At 46.0% G+C, this 18,646-nt stretch overlaps 1 protein-coding gene across 3 annotated transcripts in view; it reads left to right on the forward strand.

The window, feature by feature from the left end:
- FEZ1 (fasciculation and elongation protein zeta 1) overlaps positions 1 to 18,646 on the forward strand; it is a 41,083-nt gene that overhangs the window by 14,377 nt on the left and 8,060 nt on the right. For 2 of the 3 annotated variants that reach the window (XM_033172085.1, XM_033172086.1), the window contains exons 4-6: positions 7,667 to 7,753; positions 12,293 to 12,461; positions 15,734 to 16,005. In XM_033172085.1, the coding sequence (XP_033027976.1) occupies positions 7,667 to 7,753; positions 12,293 to 12,461; positions 15,734 to 16,005 (528 nt within the window). The remainder of the gene's footprint in view (positions 1 to 7,666; positions 7,754 to 12,292; positions 12,462 to 15,733; positions 16,006 to 18,646) is intronic. The other variant, XM_033172087.1, reaches the window with a different exon arrangement.

The raw sequence follows: 18,646 nt of genomic DNA on the forward strand, positions 1-18,646 counted from the left end.
ATTCATTTAATGATAATTAAAAATCAACATGAAAAAGAAAAAAAGATTGTAACACACCAACATCTACATGTCAGGGATAGACGTGCCAAAACAAAATTAGTTTAAGAAGGCACCGGGAAAGAATACAGTGAAGGTGTTTGCTTAACTGGGCACAGGCGGGGCAAAGCGATTCTGTAGGTAAACAAGTCCGAAGCCGTTTAGGGCCAGTGTGGTGTAGTGGTTAAGAGCGGTAGTCCTGTAATCTGGTGAACCGGATTCGTGTCCCCGCTCCTCCACATGCAACTGCTGGGTGACCTTGGGCTAGTCACACTTCTTTGAAGTCTCTCAGCCCCACTCACCTCACAGAGTGTTTGTTGTGGGGGAGGAAGGGAAAGGAGAATGTTAACCGCTTTGAGACTCCTTTGGGTAGTGAAAAGCGGGATATCAAATCCAAACTCTTCTTCTTCTTCTTCTTCTTCTTCTTCTTCTTCTTCTTCTTCTCACTACCACCTTAGAAAGATCCAGGGATTTCCCCCCCCAGCCAGAACTCACCAGAACTCAGTTCTGGCACCTCTCAGGTGGGCGCCATTGCCATTATAAGAGAACAATGGAAACATTCATGGTGAGTCAAATCAGGATCAAATCCTACTTTTAAGGCTCGCCAGGTTCTGGGCGATGGAATGCTTTCGAATGATGACGTGTCAGCCTGGTGTTGCTCTGGCTCTCCCATGATTTCCCAACTTCCCCCTTATCTGCCTCTGAGCTGTGACCTCCCTCGAACTCCTGTTGTAAATCTATACTGTCTTCTTCTTCCTCCTCCCTGGAAGGGTCAGGGTGAGGAGGCGGTCTCCACCATTCCTCCTCTGCCTAGTCCCTGACAATAACCAGCCACGGGGTTGGGTGTGTCATGTGCACCCCAGCTGAAATTAAAGAAAGGAATCGTTTCACTTTTATACCTTCCTGCGCCAAGAGTGTCATACTTGCCAAGAGTCCTGTTTTAGGCGGGGTGGCCCTGCTTTTTTTGAAGGTGCCCCAGGCTCTGCCTTCACCCCAGGGCACCCTGATCTCGTGCGGTGGGCGAGCGAGGGTGAGAAGCAGTGGGTGGGTGGGGGCACGAGAAAAGCGGCAGGACTGGTGCGGGGCCAAGTGGGTAAGGGCAAGAGAAGTGGTGGGGCAGCTATGGAGAGCGGAGACCGCACAAGTGGGAGGGTGGCGTCCCACTTTGTCCTCCCGAAATGTTGCAGGATACGGCATGTGCGTGTTGGCTTTGCAGGCTGACGCATGGAGAATTGCAGCGTCCACCACGAGCCTGCTATTCTCCTCAGTCAACAATAACTTATTAGGCCTTATATTATTAATGGGTTTGCTGGAGTGAAGGACTAATTTAATTGGGCCAGGAAGCATGAACAACAGATGGCCAGAGAGATGTTATTTTCAGCGGGTAGTGGAAGCCTGTAGGAGATCTAGCATTTCCCCCCCAGCAGCATACAGGCATATGAGGCAGGACTTTTAGGATGCTCTTGACAGCCATCATCACTGTCCTGTCTGATGTTCAGAGCTTCAGGCAGCGTCTTAAAAAAAGGAGAAGAGAACAGTTTGTCATTGGTGTTCTGAAGTTGACTCCTGTAAAGTCGACACCTCAATTGATTTTCTTTTTTTGGCTGAGGATTATTTGGATGAACTCGAGCCGTAAACTGAACTAGTTTGTTTAGCAAAGCGACGAACGTGATCTGGAATTAGTTCCTTCCTTCCTTTTCTTTTTCTTCTGATACTTTTAATGAGGCATCACTCACGTGGCACACTTGATGTTGCAACCTGGAATTTATAAGAGGCTAGTTTATTTTTTTAAAAAAATGAACTTCCCAAGCTCCGGTGATGCATTTAGCATAACGTCTGTTCTTGTCTGGGCCCTTGGATTGCCTCCAGATGTTGAGGGGTTCTTGCTAATCAGCTAGCAGGGTTTCCCTGGTGAAAGCTGAGAAGGACGCAATCCTAAGCAAACCTTGAATAACCCTTGCTGCGATGCAGTTTCTTCTTCTTCACCGCCTTGTATTGCAGCCAGAACTCGCTGACCTTGAAAGCAGCTGAACAGGCATAATCACTCCTTTGCTCAGGACCAAAGAATAAATTAAAATGGCTTCGTCTTTCATCCAGGAATCATTTTATTTGGAGAAGGGCTTTTTAAAAATGAAATAGCAGTTTTTTTAAAAAAAATCAATGGAAATAATTCCAGAGTCTAGAAAAGACAAGGTTTGAGTACACAACATACATTTCAAGCACAAGAATCCTGGGGTCTATGGTGTACCCACCACAGAACTACAATTCCCAGCACCATTAACAAACTACAGTTCCCAGGATTCTTTGGGGTGGGTGGGGAAGCAATGCAGCACTTTAAATGTATGGTGTGTGTGCAGACATAGAGGGAAACCCCTTTACCTCATGGTCACGTATCAGGGCTATTCATTTGTAAATGGACGAGTCTCAGGTGAATGTGCAGTTGCTTCTCAAAGCTGATTCAGATGGTGAACATTAGGGGTGAAGCACAGGGGCAGAGCACATGCTATGGCTGCAGAAGCTTCCAGCCTCATAGAATCATGGAACAGTGGAGCTGGAAGGGACCCTGAGGGTCATCTAGTCCAACCCCCTGCAATGCAGGAATCTTTTGCCCAACGTGGGCCTCGAACCCACAACCCTGAGATTCAGTCCCCCATGCTCACCTGGCATCTCTGGGTGAGGCTAGAAAAGGCTCCTGAAACCGTGGAGAGCCTTGGCTTTTCAGTGTATAGCAATGGTGAAAAACCTGTGGTCCCTCAGAATTTCCCTCTCCCTAGTTCTCACTCAGCAGTCCATTGGGGACTCAGAGACCAAGGTTCAAATCCCCACTCAGCTATGAAGCTCATTGGGTGACTTGGCGCCAGTTACCGTCCCTCAGCCTGGTCTACCTCACAGGGTTGTTGTGTGGGGAGAATCGTGTATACCACTTTGACCTGTAAGGAGGAAAGGTGGGATAGAAATATAATAAAAGATTTTAAATAAATAAAAGCTTTGTGCGGTATTAACACAGTGCCATTCTCGTCTAAATGCCGCCCAGCATTAAAATGCTTCCCAATATTCTTTTCCCATAGTCTAGAGCTGTTGTTGTTTTCAGTCTGCAAATGACACACAATTGATACTGGTCCCCCTTCCTCACATTTACATTGCTTTCCCTTTGCACCGAAATGAAAGGGGTGCCATAACAGAATGGCAATGTCATTCTGTGCAATGAATTACGCAATTTCACCGCAGCAGACAGCAAGACAAATAACGGAGGTTTTTTTTTTTTAATGGAAGATGGCCTGCAGTGGAATGGAAACAGTGCAAAGAATACAGGGCAGAATGGAAAAACGGTTCCTTCTTGCATCCCTACCGATAAATAACATACACAGAGACACTGGCAGAAACAGTAAATCTGGATAAAATGGGGGGAATTGGGGTGACATTTTGATGTTGTGCATAAAGAGCACTGAGTACACAACAAAGCACCCATAACGAAGTGTTCCTAAGGAAAAAAGAGTGGGCAGGCAGGATCCTACCCAACTGCCTGCTAAGAAGTCAGCTTGCCCCCAGAGCTGCCCTGTGCCCCGACCTATGAATAAAAATGTGCACTTGGCCCTTATTGTTTAAACTACGTTCAAAACACTATGTCATTCATGCTTGGTGCAATTTATTTATTTATTTTTAAGCAGGTGGTGCTGTGGTCTAAACCACAGAACCTAGGGCTTTCGATCAGAAGGTCGGCAGTTCAAATCCCCACGACGGGGTGAGCTCCCGTTGCTCAGTCCCTGCTCCTGCCCACCTAGCAGTTCGAAAGCATGTCAAAGTGCAAGTAGATAAATGGGTACCACTCTGGCGGGAAGGTAAATGGCGTTTCCTCCAATCTATAGTTGCAACACAGTACTAAGTATACCATGTGTGGTCTTTCCTTCATTACCAATTCATTGAGCAAGTGAACAAAGAACTCTCTCTCTAAGCAGCCCCCCCCCCCACATTCTCTTTGCATTCCTTTCTACCTGAGGGGGTCAGAACAGCAAGGCAAGTCTTCTTTCATATGTAGACGCTTAGGAATGTGCTTACAACCTTGGGAGTAAAGCTGCTCCTAGCACAAGATAAGGCATTTACAAAGAAACAGTAGGCACAAGGCCTCTAGCCTGGCTAGTTAGCTGAGCTTATAGGTCTCTATGTGCACCAATACTAACTAGCAAAATCATGCAGAGTTACGGTATGTTTGACTGCTAAACGTCCCACAGCAACCAGCGCTGGGTGGCTGGGATTTGCCATGTTAACTTACCACCATGCCTTGGTGTGATGTTCCATTACAGAAATTAATATGGTGGCTGAGGGTGCCGAGAGCAGTTGTCGGCACAGCAGTGGGCCCTGCCAGTACATCTCTCTCTCACACACACACACACACCCGGCAACTGCCCATGGAGGCTTTGTGCTGGGTTTGCAAGTAAACCAGGTGCATGTCAAGTATAGTGGTACCTCGGGTTAAGAACTTAATTCGTTCCGGAGGTCCGTTCTTAACCTGAAACTGTTCTTAACCTGAGGTACCACTTTAGCTAATGGGGCCTCCCGGTGCCACGCGATTTCTGTTCTTAACCCGAGGTACTATTTCTGGGTTAGCGGAGTCTGTAACCTGAATGCGCCTGTAACCCGAGGTACCACTGTATTGTGGCCTCTGCGTCCCCAGGGGGCACATTTGTAAGAATTGGTAGTGACTTCCGGAAAGTGGATCCACAAGCTCTGCAGCAGCTACCTCTTCCAGCACTGTGGTGGGTGTTATGCAATCTCAGCTTCAGGAAGCGGGTGATGTTTAGTGGCGTCAGCCAGTGCAGCAATTCAGTCAAATAAACTGCTGGAGCCAGTGAAACAGTGAGGCCAGAAAATATCGACTGCCTTCCTAAATAAGAATCAAGCAGGAAGGGAGGACTCCCTGGCTTTTTGGAATGGCCCTTATAAGCTGAAGGCTGAGTGTGAATCGCTAGGTTACCAGAATTGGTCCCTTCAGAGAAAAGCTCTGGCTACAGCCTTCCTTTAGCATGAGCATTGTTTCCAAATTTCCTGTAAAATAATTCAATTCCGAAGAGGCTGGTTTTAAGTAATCAAATCAGAATGGCTCTTCTAGTGCAGCATCCTGTTTTTTGCAGTGGCCAACCAGTTGCCTGTGGGAAACCCACCCGAACAGGACCCAAGCACAAGAGCCCTCTCCCTTCTTGCATTTTCCAGCAACTGGTATTCAAAAGCATTATTATTGCCTCCTACTGTGGTAGGAGTTCTTTGGCCACCTCATGAGAAGAGAAGACTCCCTGGAAAAGACCCTGATGTTGGGAAAATGGAGGGCAGAAGGAGAAGGGGACGACAGAGGATGAGATGGTTGGACAGTGTTCTCGAGGCGACTGGCATGAGTTTGGCCAAACTGTTGGAGGCAGTGGAGGATAGGGGTGCCTGGCGTGCTCTGGTCCATGGGGTCATGAAGAGTCGGACACGACTGAACGACTGAACAACAACAACAACCGTGGAGGCAGGGCAGAGCTACCCTGGCTTCTAGCCATTGATAACCTTATTCTCCATGAGCTTCTGGTCCCAGTCGCTGTTTTAAGCTTCACAATGCCCCTGATGTAGGGGCACTTTATGGGAAATTGGAATGGCACCTAGACAAATAGGAAGAGCCCCGGTGAATCAAGCTAAAAACTCATTTGATAAGACATCCTGTGGCTGGCCCAGATACCTATCGGAAGACCACAAGGAGGTCATTATTGCAATAATGGTAGGGGTCAGGGCCAGATTTATGTCCTAAGCTACTGAAGGTAATGGGGCCCTTTATATGTGCAGCTGTCAACAACAAATTGCCGCTGTTTTTTTGTGTTGAATATATCCTATGTAGTAATTTAGGGACCTAATAGGTATCTAAAGCCATTTGCACATAACAAAATATGTATTTTATCCAAGTACTTGTTGAACTGAAATACAATTAAGAAGAAGTATATTAACAGTGAAATAATTATTAAGCTCTAACTTAAAATGATTGGGGGCCCATTACTTACAACATAGGAGCCTACACAACACAAAACACTGTTGCTGTATGTAGATTTTATTTGGTTTTTTTAATCTTATATTTTGGAAATGTACATCTGGTTTTTTTCCCCTTTACATTTTTGGGAGCCCCCCAAGAGAGTGGGGCCCTAAGCTATAGCTTGTTTAGCTTATATGTAAATCCGGCAGTGGTAGGGGTGCAGTCAATGGCTCAGATCTGAAAAGTCTTCTCCCTCTTTGCACCGATTCATAGAATCATAGAACCTTAGAGTTGGAAGGGACCCTGAGGGTCATCTAGTCCAACCCCCTGCAATGCAGGAATCTCACCTAAAGCATCCATGACAGGTAGCCACCTGTCATTTGGAGCCTAATCAGAGTGAAAGGAGGTAAGTCGGTCATTGAGGATTGGCTCCTGGAGAAGGCGAGAAGGAGGAACACAAATGAGTTAAGAATGAGTTAGGAATTTAGATATAAGTTGATAGTTAAGGATTAAGATTAGTTGTAAAAGTAGAGTTAAAGTAGTTACAAAGTTACTACAGTATATTTGAAATGAACACAGAAGAGAGGACGTGAGGAAGTCCCCCCAAGTAAGATTTTAAATAAGATTAAAATGGTTAGATTGGGGTTTTGTTGTTTTAGATGTGTTTTATGTTTTGTATAAGTCTTTTTTGTTATGTATTTTGTAGTTTGTATTTTGTATGTACTTTCTCTTTTTCTTTTTTGTATTTTTTTAAAATACCAATAAATTCCTTTTTTAAAAAAGAATGAGTTAGGAATTTAGGCACACTGAAAAGACAAGGTGTTTCCATTTCAAGAGAACGGTGCGCACCTAAAAAAGTAGATCTAGCTGAAAGGCAACACGGTGGAGATCTGCATTGATCGGTGCAACGCATCCCTAATTATTGTTACTGTATAATTAGATTATTGTCTAATCTTAGAAGGTTGCATAATCTTAGGAGGAGGCCTGGTTGTAGCTATTGTGAAGGGACCCTGCACTTGTGAATTTGCCAGTACACTCCTGGCTGTGTGAAGAAGACACAGCCAAATAAAATTTAATGGTGGAGGGAGAACAGAATTGGTGGCGTCCCAGATGGGTCTCCCTGGGCTTTGGAAGCTGCCTGAAAATTCCAAGTGGTAGCTCTGACCCCGAAAAGAAACACACCTGAACAACACTTCATATCGATGCATCTTGCCAGATATTTCAGTACAGAGCATAGCCTTTGCCTGCCGGGTGTCATTATCTCCTCTCTAGGCTTCTCCTCTGAGCTCTTGTTTTAGTGAACGACCCCCCCCCCCTTTTCCTCCAACACTTTCCTCTCCCAGATATTTGGGGAAGACGAGGAAACCAAACAAGTACGCATGTTGCATGGAGGGGGATCTTGGGGGATTTTGATGAAACACGGCACACCCTTTTAAACTGCTTCTTAGAACTTTGGTTTTCTATTTTTTTTAAGCAAAAAAAAAAGAAAAGCAGAAAGAATACCTGCATGGTCCATTTAGGAAATATTAGCCTAAGAACCAAAAAATAAAAATAAAAAATAGAATAAACCTAAATGGGGAGCGCCCATACCTGCTACTGAATCAGCACGCGGCTTGGGTTTTCTTCCCCCTTCAGATCCACGAGAAGGAAGAGGAAGAGCTTAACGAGAAGAGTGAAAATGACTCTGGTATTAACGAGGAGCCTCTACTCACAGCAGATCAGGTACATAATCTTCCCTTGGCCTTTCCTGTGTAAAAGATGGGAAATTCTAAGGCACCTTCTGCCACTCGCTCTGCAAACATGCTCATCCTTTTCCGAAGAGCGGTGTTTGCCCTTTAGACAACCCGCTTTCTTTCCAGGCTCAGCAAATCTGCCTTGAGAATTTGCTCACAACGGTAGCTGGAGAGCAGATGGAGATTTATGGGCGTCTCGAATGCTTTCAGATGTCAGCTTTGCCATGCATCCCCCTACATTGGCTGCAGAGCAAACAGAAAACATGTACAGTCATACCTCTGGTTGCGAACGTGATCCCTGCGGGAGGCATGTTCGCAACCTGCAGCATTCGTAGCCTGAAGCGCCGTGTCTGTGCACGCGTGTGATGCCATTCTGTGCTTCTGCGCATGCGCGTGATGTCATTCTGCGCTTCTGTGCATGCGCGAGTGCTGAAACGCGGAAGTAACCCGTTCCGGTACTTCCGGGTTCAGCGCAGTCTGCAACCTGAAAATGCGCCACCCGCAGCATTCGTAACCCGAGGTATAACTGTACAGGGTTGTCACCACACGGCTAACCTGTTGTCCCCAGACCATCTAACAGCTGTCCAAGATTTCAGAATGGCATCTCTTCATGGAGGTGCTGGGAATTGAACCTGAGACCACCTGCATGCAAAAGGGATGCTCTTCAATCTGAGCCACAACCCTTCTGTATGTGGCGTGAGAGGGCATTGTCTTTGCCTCAGGCGGCAAAATGTCTCGGGTCATTCCTAGGAGTCCCCAGAGCAGGCAATGGAACATTTAAAAAAACCAAAAACAAAAACAAAGGGAAATTCCATCCTGCGACTCTTCCCAGGAAGCACTGGCTCCTAAAGCTGAGAATCCTCCCTGCTGAAGCTGGCCAGTGGTTTTCAGCAGCATCCCTTTCTCTCATCCCTCACTCACAACAGTTTTTGGAGGAAAAATTCCTCCCAAAAACCTTTGGATCTCATACCTTCCGCCTGTGGCCTTGCGGGGACTGGAATATGGAGAATGAGAAAGAGCATGCGTGAATTAGCATGTGGGTAGAAACGGCCTCAGACGCCAGTTGACACAACATTGCTATAGGATAAGAGGACCATCTGAACAGCTTCTAAAAATAAGCACGGACCTGATTGTAGTGTAACACTGTGTTTTTTGGTGTTTTTTTTGGCTGGGGCATAAATGTGACAATTGAAGTAAATGCACAAAAAAATGGCTTCTGTCTTTTTTGGGGAGTGCACGAATGACACAATCACTGCCTCTTTCGCCAGCTAACTCGGAAGCTGATAAGGGGTGTGCCATCACTTCTCAGGAGTAGAGCGCATCCTTTGTGTGCAAAAGGTCCCGGGTTCAAACCACGGCGTTTCCAGGCAGGGCTTGGAGAGACCCCTCTCTGAGACCCTGGCTAGTCGCTGCCAGTTACTGTAAACCAGGGATGGAGAGCCTGGGGTCATCCAGATGTGGCTGAACTACAACTCCCATCAGTTTTGACTATTGGCCATGAACTCTGGGCCATGTAGCCACATTTGGAGGATCACAGGTCAGCCCATTTAAAAAAAGAGAAGTTTAATCAGTGACCGATCTTTTCTATTCTTCTAGCTTCCAAGTTCTGTCTTGGGAAGCCTCTAAATGCTTTCAGCATGCGGAGCTGAAGATCATTGAAGGAGCAGGAGATGGGAAGGGACTCTCTCCGTCTGAGACCCTGGAATATCACTGACACTCAGAGTTGGCAATACAGTCGTATCTCGTGTTTACGTACGCTTCGGGTTGTGTACTTTTCAGGTTACAATCTCCGCTAACCCGGAAGCGCAACCCAAAGTGCGCGTGATTCGCGCATGCGCAGAAGTGGTTTTGCGGTCTGCGCATGCACAGAAGCGGGGGTTTTTTTTGCGCATTGCAAACCGAATTTTTCAGGTTATGTACTTTTCGGGTTACGTACAGCGACCCAGAACCAACTAAGTAAATAACCCGAGGTACCACTGTACTAAATTAGATAGACAAATAGATTAATCTCATATAAGGCAGCATCCTTTATTGCTAACAAACCTCTAAGAGGGGGTGGGCAAGACGCTTTAGAGTCATGGGGTACTGCACAATGCAGTCTGATAGATTTTTTTATTTACTAAATTTCTATTTCACCCTTCATTCAAGGATCACAGGGTGGTTTGCAATATAAAGACACAAAAATACACAACATAGTAAGATTTAGAGTTGGTGCTCATGCTGAATAACGCTAGCTGTTAAATTTCACACCAGAATTTCACTTTCCCTGCAGAATCCATATACTGCGTTTCAGTGGGATTCTTGCTTTTGTCTCTAGGGTTTGAGGAGTGAGTGAGTCGGTCATTAATATCGGGAGCTTATTCCATACTGAGCGGCTTTCTGCTGCACCTGAGATTTTCCGCTCGTTACCATGGCAATGATACTCCATTTATTGAGCGGCTGCAAATGACCCACTGTTCCAAGCGGTGTTTTCTGCAAGGAATGCAGGAGACTTATTTACTTTTGAAAGATGGCGGCCTTGATAAGGGGGAAAAAAACAAAACAAAAACAAGTGATCGATGGAGGAGAGCTTTGTTTCTTTTCCATGGAAGGCATTCCAACTCTTAAATTTGTTTTAGGAAGGACAATGCTGTTAACAGTGTCAAAATATTTGAAGAAGAAGGGCCGTAGCGCGTTCCCCCCCCTAAAGTCTGGTTGTCATCCCTGTTGGGTCAACCTTGGGATCCAAACACCAGACACGTAGGTGTCAAGAGACACCCCCCAGGAACAAATAGGAAGTGCATTGGGAATTGGCAGGAAGTCAAGTAATGGCCGCTTTCTGGAAATCTTCCAAACCATTTGATAGATAGCAATGGTGTAGTAATATTTGGGAGAGACTATGTCTAACAACACCTCATGAGAAGAGAAGACTCCCTGGAAAAGACCCTGGTGTTGGGAAAGATGGAGGGCACAAGAAGAAGGGGATGACAGAGGATGAGATGGTTGGACAGTGTTCTCGAAGCGACTGGCATGAGTTTGGCCAAACTGTGGGAGGCAGTGGAGGATAGGGGGCCTGGTATACTCTGGTCCATGGGGTCACGAAGAGTCGGACACGACTGAATGACTGAACAACAACAACAATGTGTAACAAAAATCACACATCATAAAAGAAGGGCAAGCAGCCAATGCAGTCTGCATTATACATTTCAAGCACTATGATACTGCTTTAAAGAGTCATGGCTTCCCACAAGGAATCCTGGGAAATGTAGATTGTTAAGGGCACTGAGAGTTGTTAGGAGACCCCTATGCTCCCAGAGCTCCAATTCTCAGAGTGGTTTAACACTCAATCCCTCTTCCCAGGGAAGCAGAAAGGTGAACACAATAACAACCCAGGTGTGGGTAACGATTTTTGTGCAAATAGCTATCTCATCATGTCAAAGCATGGTTCTTGTTTTAAAATACCGGCAGCACTCAGTGCTCATCAAGGATATTGCATATTTCCTAAAATGTATCGGGAAGTGTATCTAGCTCGTCTCTGTAAGGATTTGTGGTCTGGAGGGAAGCCGGAGTGGAAAGGCCAACAAAGAAGAGCTCAGACAAAGGATCCGGGCTAGAAGAGGGCCTGGTGTAGAACCCTGTTGTTCCCTTGTGTCACCTGATTCCTCTTGACTCGGTAGCTGCAATACCACCTTCTGGCCATGTGAAATGGTGCCACTGCAGCACACCAGAGGGCACCAAGCGGCTGCAAGGATGTGGGTGGGGGCTGATGGAGTTGTTGTCCAACCACATCTGAAGGCAACCAGGCTGATGTGGAGTGCTAGGTTTCTCCATGGCTCAGTTCCCAAATACACCTTGTAGTCTGCTCCTGAATAGTGACTTAGTGGCTTTTAGAATTGTGTACTATGCCTTAACACATTTGGGTTATTTTGAGACGACTGGACTGTCCTTAAGCATGTCCATGATTCCCAGATTCTCTGGGGCGTGCTCTCACTTTTCCTCCATGGTTCTCCCTCCATTTTATCTTCACAACCTGTGAGGCAGGGCATGTTATGTTGAGAGATAGCGACTGAAGGTGAGCCAAAGACGATTTTTTTTTGTTTTTTTTTAGATTGTAAACTTATAAAGTGTAAAAGACCTTGAGTGTTTTGAGCAGGAAGGTGGCACACAAGTGTAGCAAATAAATGTGTCTGGACACGGTTGTCATTTATTGTATCTGTGTGTGTTCACGCTGTGACCTGGATGGTTCAGCTTTCATCAACAGTATTTAAAGTGCCGGGATAAAAAAAGAGCCCCATAAGGTACAGTACATTTGCCTAAACTATCCAACAGGTACACTGAAGAAAATGTATTCTTGCCGAGAGATTTAAACATCAGCTAACATTCCATTTTGTCTTGGAAGAAAATAAATAAAGCACAGCATTTCCATAATAAAATTTAATGTCTGTCTTTCTTTCTTTCTTTCTTTCTTTCTTTCTTTCTTTCTTTCTTTCTTTCTTTCTTTCTGCACTGAAGCCAAACACAATTCTTAAGCAGTTAGTTCTTTTTGCAGGTGATTGAAGAAATCGAGGAGATGATGGAGAATTCACCAGACCCTGAAGAGGAAGAAGATATTTTGGAGGTGGACGATGGTGGAGAAACCGGCAGCCAGGCTGATTCTGTCCTTCTACAAGAGATGCAGGCGCTGACACAGACCCTGAACAACAACTGGTCCTATGAAGGTGAGGACATTTAGGTCTGGGCTATGAGGTCCAGGGAGGAAGATCTGCTGCTTTCTTAGGGACAAACTACAGGTACATGGCACATTAGCTACTAATCTTTACCTTTAAGTCTAGGGTTTCTTTACACAAATCCCCACTTTTAACACTTTACTCACAACAATGGTCCCAATCAGGATGCTGCCCCCACCTGGAATTTGCTGGGGGATGGTGGAAAGAAACTCTCACCCATATGATATACCATAAAGCATTCTTAAACCACTTTAAACAGTCATGGCTTCCTTCAAAGAATACTGGGAACTGCAGTTAAGGATACTGACCTTACAGACTTACAACTCCCAGCACCCTTAACAAACTCCAGTTTCTATGACTCTTAACGTGGTAAAAGAGTGCTTTAAACGTACAGTATGTTGCATCTGTGACCTCCATGAGGCAGCTACAGGAGATCTGATCATAGATCCCCAACATCTTGTCTCCTTTGACCTTAAGATTGCCTCCAAGTCTTCACTGGAGTTCCACTCGCAGCAAAGACCCTTGAAGAGGAACACAGGAAACTGCCCTGTTGGTACAGTCAGACCTGTAGTTTGTCTGGTTCAGTATTTCTGTGCTGGCAGCAGCTCTCTGGGGTTTCAGGCAGGGAGACATTTCCATCCCTACCTAGCCATGCCAGGGATCAAACCTGGGAGCTCCTGAAGGTGAAGCAGATGCTCTCTACTGCTGAGCTGCAACTGTCTTCACCTTGAGTGACGGTGGGGCCTGGTGCAGCCAGAGGCAATGATAGGTAGAGCCAATTAATTCTGGTTTTGTCCCCACCTCCCTTCCTCCCAAGTTCTTCAAGGGCAACAAGGAGGAGGAAGCCGAAAACCAATGCCGCGTCCCGACTGGTTGTAAGTGCTTGGAGTGTCCCCCTCTCCCCAATGGACCAGCCTTCACTGCAATGAGCAATACTCAGTTATGCATTCCACTGATCCGGATGCCAATTCTTTCCCCCTGTTCTCTGCAAAGTGGCGGGGTGTCCTCATGACAGCTCTGTTCTTGTGGAATATAGCAGAACTGCGTACAAGTGACGATGTGTTTCTTTTTAGCATGAGCTCAAAATGTCCAGTCTGTGCTATGCTTTAACACTGGTTTATTTATTTGTAGGCTACCCAATATTTAGAGCCTGGGGTGAGTTACAGTTTTTCAAAACAAGCAATAAAGCAAACGAAAATGGGCACAAGATGCCCTGCTGAGCACATAAAACCACATGCCAAAGCACCCAAGCTAAAAGCCCAGCTAATTAAAAATGACGAAGAAGAAAATGTGTTGCAATGATTCTGAAAGAGGCCTTGCCTTGGGATTGCTTTGCTCAGTGAGGGAGGCAAGCACATGTTTTTAAAGGATGCGCAGTCGGTTTGTGGAAGGGAGCCTAGCCACTCACTCGTCTCCTGGGATACATAAGCACATTTTTAAACCCCAGGGGGACATATTTTTCAAAACACACTCCTTTCCCTTTTCTCATGTAGACGGTTTGAGTGGGTACATTGCATGTGCATGCTCCAAACACACAACATAATTTCCAGATTTCGACAGATTTGGTACCTGTTTTCTGTTGCAGTGGGCAGCAGTGGCGCCCTGGACCTGTTGTTCAGGACTTTGTAAATTAATATAAGGTTTGCTGAAGGACGAGAAATCCTTAGGGGGGAACCCTCATGGGGTGGGGAACCCCTGAAACAGTCCAACGTGGCCTAAGCATGTTCAGTAGGCATGGAATGTGGGTTGACTGATAGGGTGGGGTGGAGACAGAAAACCAGGTGGGAGGGGAAATGGAATGGAGTCTCTGGAAGAGGGCATGGCTGGCTGGCTCCCTTCAGCACTGCACAAAAGCACTCCGCACACCTGGCAATGTTTTGTCGCAGGCACATGTTTTATTCTAATTACGGTAAAACCAGTTTCAGAAAACCACCCTGCATAGGTCTGCAATGTATAATGGACTGGTTCAAGTCATCTATTGCAAAAGCTGTTAAGCAACTAAAAAAAGGAGCCTCTGATTTATCATGCCACATGTTTTGGGGTTGCTTTTTTATTATTATTATTAAAAAAGAGCATTTTAAAAATATAAGTTGTTACAAAAACTCCAGATGGCAAGCATCGTGTTGCTTTTCTGCTTTGTTGGGAAAGAATGCCTCTTAGAGGATGATGTCACCTTACTACAACACATGTGGTCAACAGTATCAAAAGTCACTGAGAGTTCGAGGATCACACTCCCTTATCTCTCAAATGTGATCAACATAGGGGCAACCAAGGCAATTTCAGTGCCATGACCAGGCCAGAACGAATTGAAATAATCAGTTTACTCCAGGCATGCTTAAAGCTGGACTGCTATCACTTTCTCAGGCACCTTGCCTGAAAAGGGGATATTCACCATTGGGCAATAGTTGCTTAGCACTTCTGGGTCCAGGGAGGTTTTCTTAAGGAGGGGGTGCATCACTGCCTCGCTCAAGGCAGATAGTACAACCCCCTTCTCCGGTGAAGCATTGATCATTCTCTGAAGCAATTGATTAAAATTTCCTTTAATCAGGTTGAAGCCCTGCTTCTGCAGCCCTAAAATGCAAAACAATGAGGGCTGCATTAATTAGTCACAGTGCAACACTGCGCATGTCTACTTAGGAGTAAGTCCCAGCGTGTTAAATGGGACTTACTCCTAGGTTTAATGGGTAAAGGATTGCAGCCTTAGATGGACTGGTTATTTTTTTTTGATTGACTAAGTGGAGCAGTCAATTAAAATTATTTTTAAAAAATTAATTATGTCTAAAAACTGCAGATGATGCCTCTTCTCAGATGTTGTCTGCTGGGTATGCTTTTTCCCCATCAGAAGTATTCTTTTTCCCATATTCGCATATTTATTAATATTCAATCCATTAATTTACTAAAATCCCTAGAACGAGACTGCAGTCCTATACACACTTACCTGGGGATAAGTTCCACTAAGCTCAGTAAGGCTTCCTTCTGAGCTGACATGTATTTCTTTGAGCGGCAGCCCTAGAAATAACGCTTTGCATTAATAACGCTTAGCATTTATAACACTATGCATTTATATAGTGCTTTGTGAGTGTTCAGATTAACACTTAGCTTTTATATAGCGCTTTGTTGGTGTTCAAAATAATGCTTAGCACTTTCCGAATGTTCAAACGGCGACTGTCTCAGTACATCCTTATTACTTCCTTTGGCAATGCAGCCCACTGATATGCTAAGTTGCTTAAACATGCACGTCTGCCTCTTTCCATCCTTCAAAGGCTTGAAGCACATGTCCGTCTCAGAGCTTTCAGAGCTGCTGGATCGCATAGAAGTTGCTATCCGGGACTACTCGGAAGAACTGGTGCAGCAGCTGGCTCGCCGGGATGAGCTGGAGTTTGAGAAGGAGGTGAAGAACTCCTTCATCACGGTGCTGATTGAGGTCCAGAACAAGCAGAAAGAGCACAGAGAGGTGATGAAGCGGAGGCGGAAAGAGAAAGGGCTGAGCCTACAGAGCAGCCGAATAGAAAGGGCAACCCAGATGCCTCTCAAGGTGAGCAAGGAATTAAAGACAGTGGTTTAAGATGGAGGCAGGCAACATCTGGTCTGTTGAGGAGGGCAATATGTCAAGGGTTGATGGTGGCCAGCTGTGGATACGACCAGGATAAAAAAAATAAAAATGAACGAGCTCATCCCCTTTCCCTCTCTCTGCCACCTCTTTGTCTCCCCCTCCCCTCCTCCTTCTCCCCTTCTGTCTTTCTGCCACTCCTTTCCCCCCTTTTCTTCTCCCTCCTTGACCAGCAGGCTGCAGCCAGAGCATTCTTGCCAGAGGTGTTAACTGAGAGCTTGTGGGGGCAGGGGGCTTTTGAAATCAGGACCATGGCCAGTGGCGAATGGAGCCGCTTGGCAGCCCGGAGCGGCAAACGCGGGCAGGGTGCCGCGGTGTGGCATGTATCGTGCGTCGTGACGTCACAACGCACGCATCAGGACAAATGGCGCATGTCCATCTGTGCTGGCCCTGCTGCTCTCACGGCAACCTTACGAGTGGCAACTCGTAAGGCTGCCGTGCGCAACAGCGGCACGGACAGGCTGTGGCACCCCATCTGTGCTGCTGTTAGCACACGGCAGCCTTATGAGTTGCCGCTCACTCAGCGGCTCATAAGGTTGCCGCGGGAGCAGCAGCACGGACGGATCGCGCATGTGCGGCATGCCGCACATGCGCGATCCGTCCGTGCTGCTGCTCCCACGGCAACCTTATGAGTCGCCGAGCAGGGCTTTTTTACTGGGCGGCGGGGCTCAGCTTGGGAGTCACAGGGGGGCGACAAGTGTCACCCCCCCTCCAGGCTGGAACATGGGGCGTACCACCCCTAATGCCCCCACTTTGCTCCGCCCCGACTGGCTGGTTTCCCATCCCTGGTTTAAAAAGGAGGGAGCTGGGTTTGATTCAGAAGCAGAGACCAAAGAGTTCTCTCCAAAATGCATTTTTACTACTCGTCATTTATTTCTCATATCGCCCCCCCCCCCCCGTCCCAGAATTGACACAGCAGGAAACTGATGCTGCGTGCTGGCCAGCTTAGTCTTTGCAAAATTACCCCAAGAGAAATTCTCATCCACCTAAGCACATAAATCTCTTAGCTGTTTATGGCAGAGATGGGTTGACTTCAGGTTTCTGTGATCTGTGGTTTCGGGGTTTGTTTGTTTTTAACACTAGAATTGCTATCCTGCACTGATGCGCTTCACATTTATAAAGCAAGCATAACCGGGTTCTCTTAATAGTTGCAATCCTATACCCACTTACCTTAAAATAAGCCTTGCTGAAATCATTGAGACTTACTTCTGAGTAGATATGCTAAGGATTATTCTGGTCAGGATGGGGAAGCTGTTTTGGTTCACTTTTAAAGGCAAATCTGTCTCATCTGAACTCCCCCCAATCACATGTGAACAGAAACAGAGCCATCTTTTGAAATTCAACTTTGCTCTGAATTTTGTAATGCAGTTCTCCAGCCAAACAATGTGTAAAGAAATGCATGTACTAAGGTAAAGCATGCGTACGTTGGTGAAAATAACATACAAAAATGCATTAGATTAAGTTAAATATAAACAATGGATTATTATTGTTATTATTATTATTAATTGAATTTATATACCGCCCTATAGCCGGTGGTATAGAGCATAGGGCTTGCTGATCAGAAGGTCGGCGGTTTGAATCCCCGTGACGGGGTGAGCTCCTGTTGCTTGGTCCCAGCTCCTGCCCACCTAGCAGTTCGAAAGCACGTCAAAGTGCAAGTAGAGAAATAGGTATCGCTCCAGCGGGAAGGTAAACGGCGTTTCCATGTGCTGCTCTGGTTCGCCAGAAGCGGCTTTGTCATGCTGGCCACATGATCCGGAAGCTGTATGCCAGCTCCCTCAGCCATTAATGCGAGATGAGCGCTGCAACCCCAGAGTCGTGCACGACTGGACCTAATGGTCATGGGTCCCTTTACCCTTTACCTTACGCTTCATGAAAATGTGTATGTTATTGAAGTTCGCCTACAGGAACATAGGAGAAATTCACACTAAGATGCTGACGAATTTTAACGAGCACTTTAAAAAAGTAATAATAATCAGAAACAGATAGAAATGTAGAGAACGGAACTATGGAAAAAGAAGAAACTGAGAGAAACAAAAATGGACAGATTCGCTCACCCAGAGCTGTAAAGACACACAAGTGATATGTATCAAGTGACTCATTGTATTGACTCTTGCTTGAGAGAATATTAGATGCACCTTGCAGGATCAGCCAAAGACCTCCTGAGTTGAGCGTTGCTTGCACAAACCCCAACAACCACCAGGCTCCCAGGCACAGCCTTACCCAGATGTGTAGAATGTTGATGTGAACTTTAATCTGTTTTAAAGTTGCAACTAATCACCAAATTTAAAACCATGGAGAAACCTGGTCTGAACAAAGACATTGGATTCTTATCTCATTATACATGACAAAGCTATCTTTAGCCATCTCACCCCTTGCCTTTCCCTGCAAGACTGATTACAGCCGTTAAGAGTCGTCAACAGGTTTTCCACACCTATCAGCTGATCACCCATTCCCACCACCCTTCTGAGTAATACCCCTCCCCACTCCCTCACTATATTTAGGATCTGGTGACTTCTGTTTCAGTGTATCTGAAGAAGTGTGCATGCACACGAAAGCTCATACC

Source organism: Lacerta agilis, chromosome 15 (genome assembly GCF_009819535.1).
Source record: "Lacerta agilis isolate rLacAgi1 chromosome 15, rLacAgi1.pri, whole genome shotgun sequence".
Classification (NCBI taxonomy): domain Eukaryota; kingdom Metazoa; phylum Chordata; class Lepidosauria; order Squamata; family Lacertidae; genus Lacerta; species Lacerta agilis.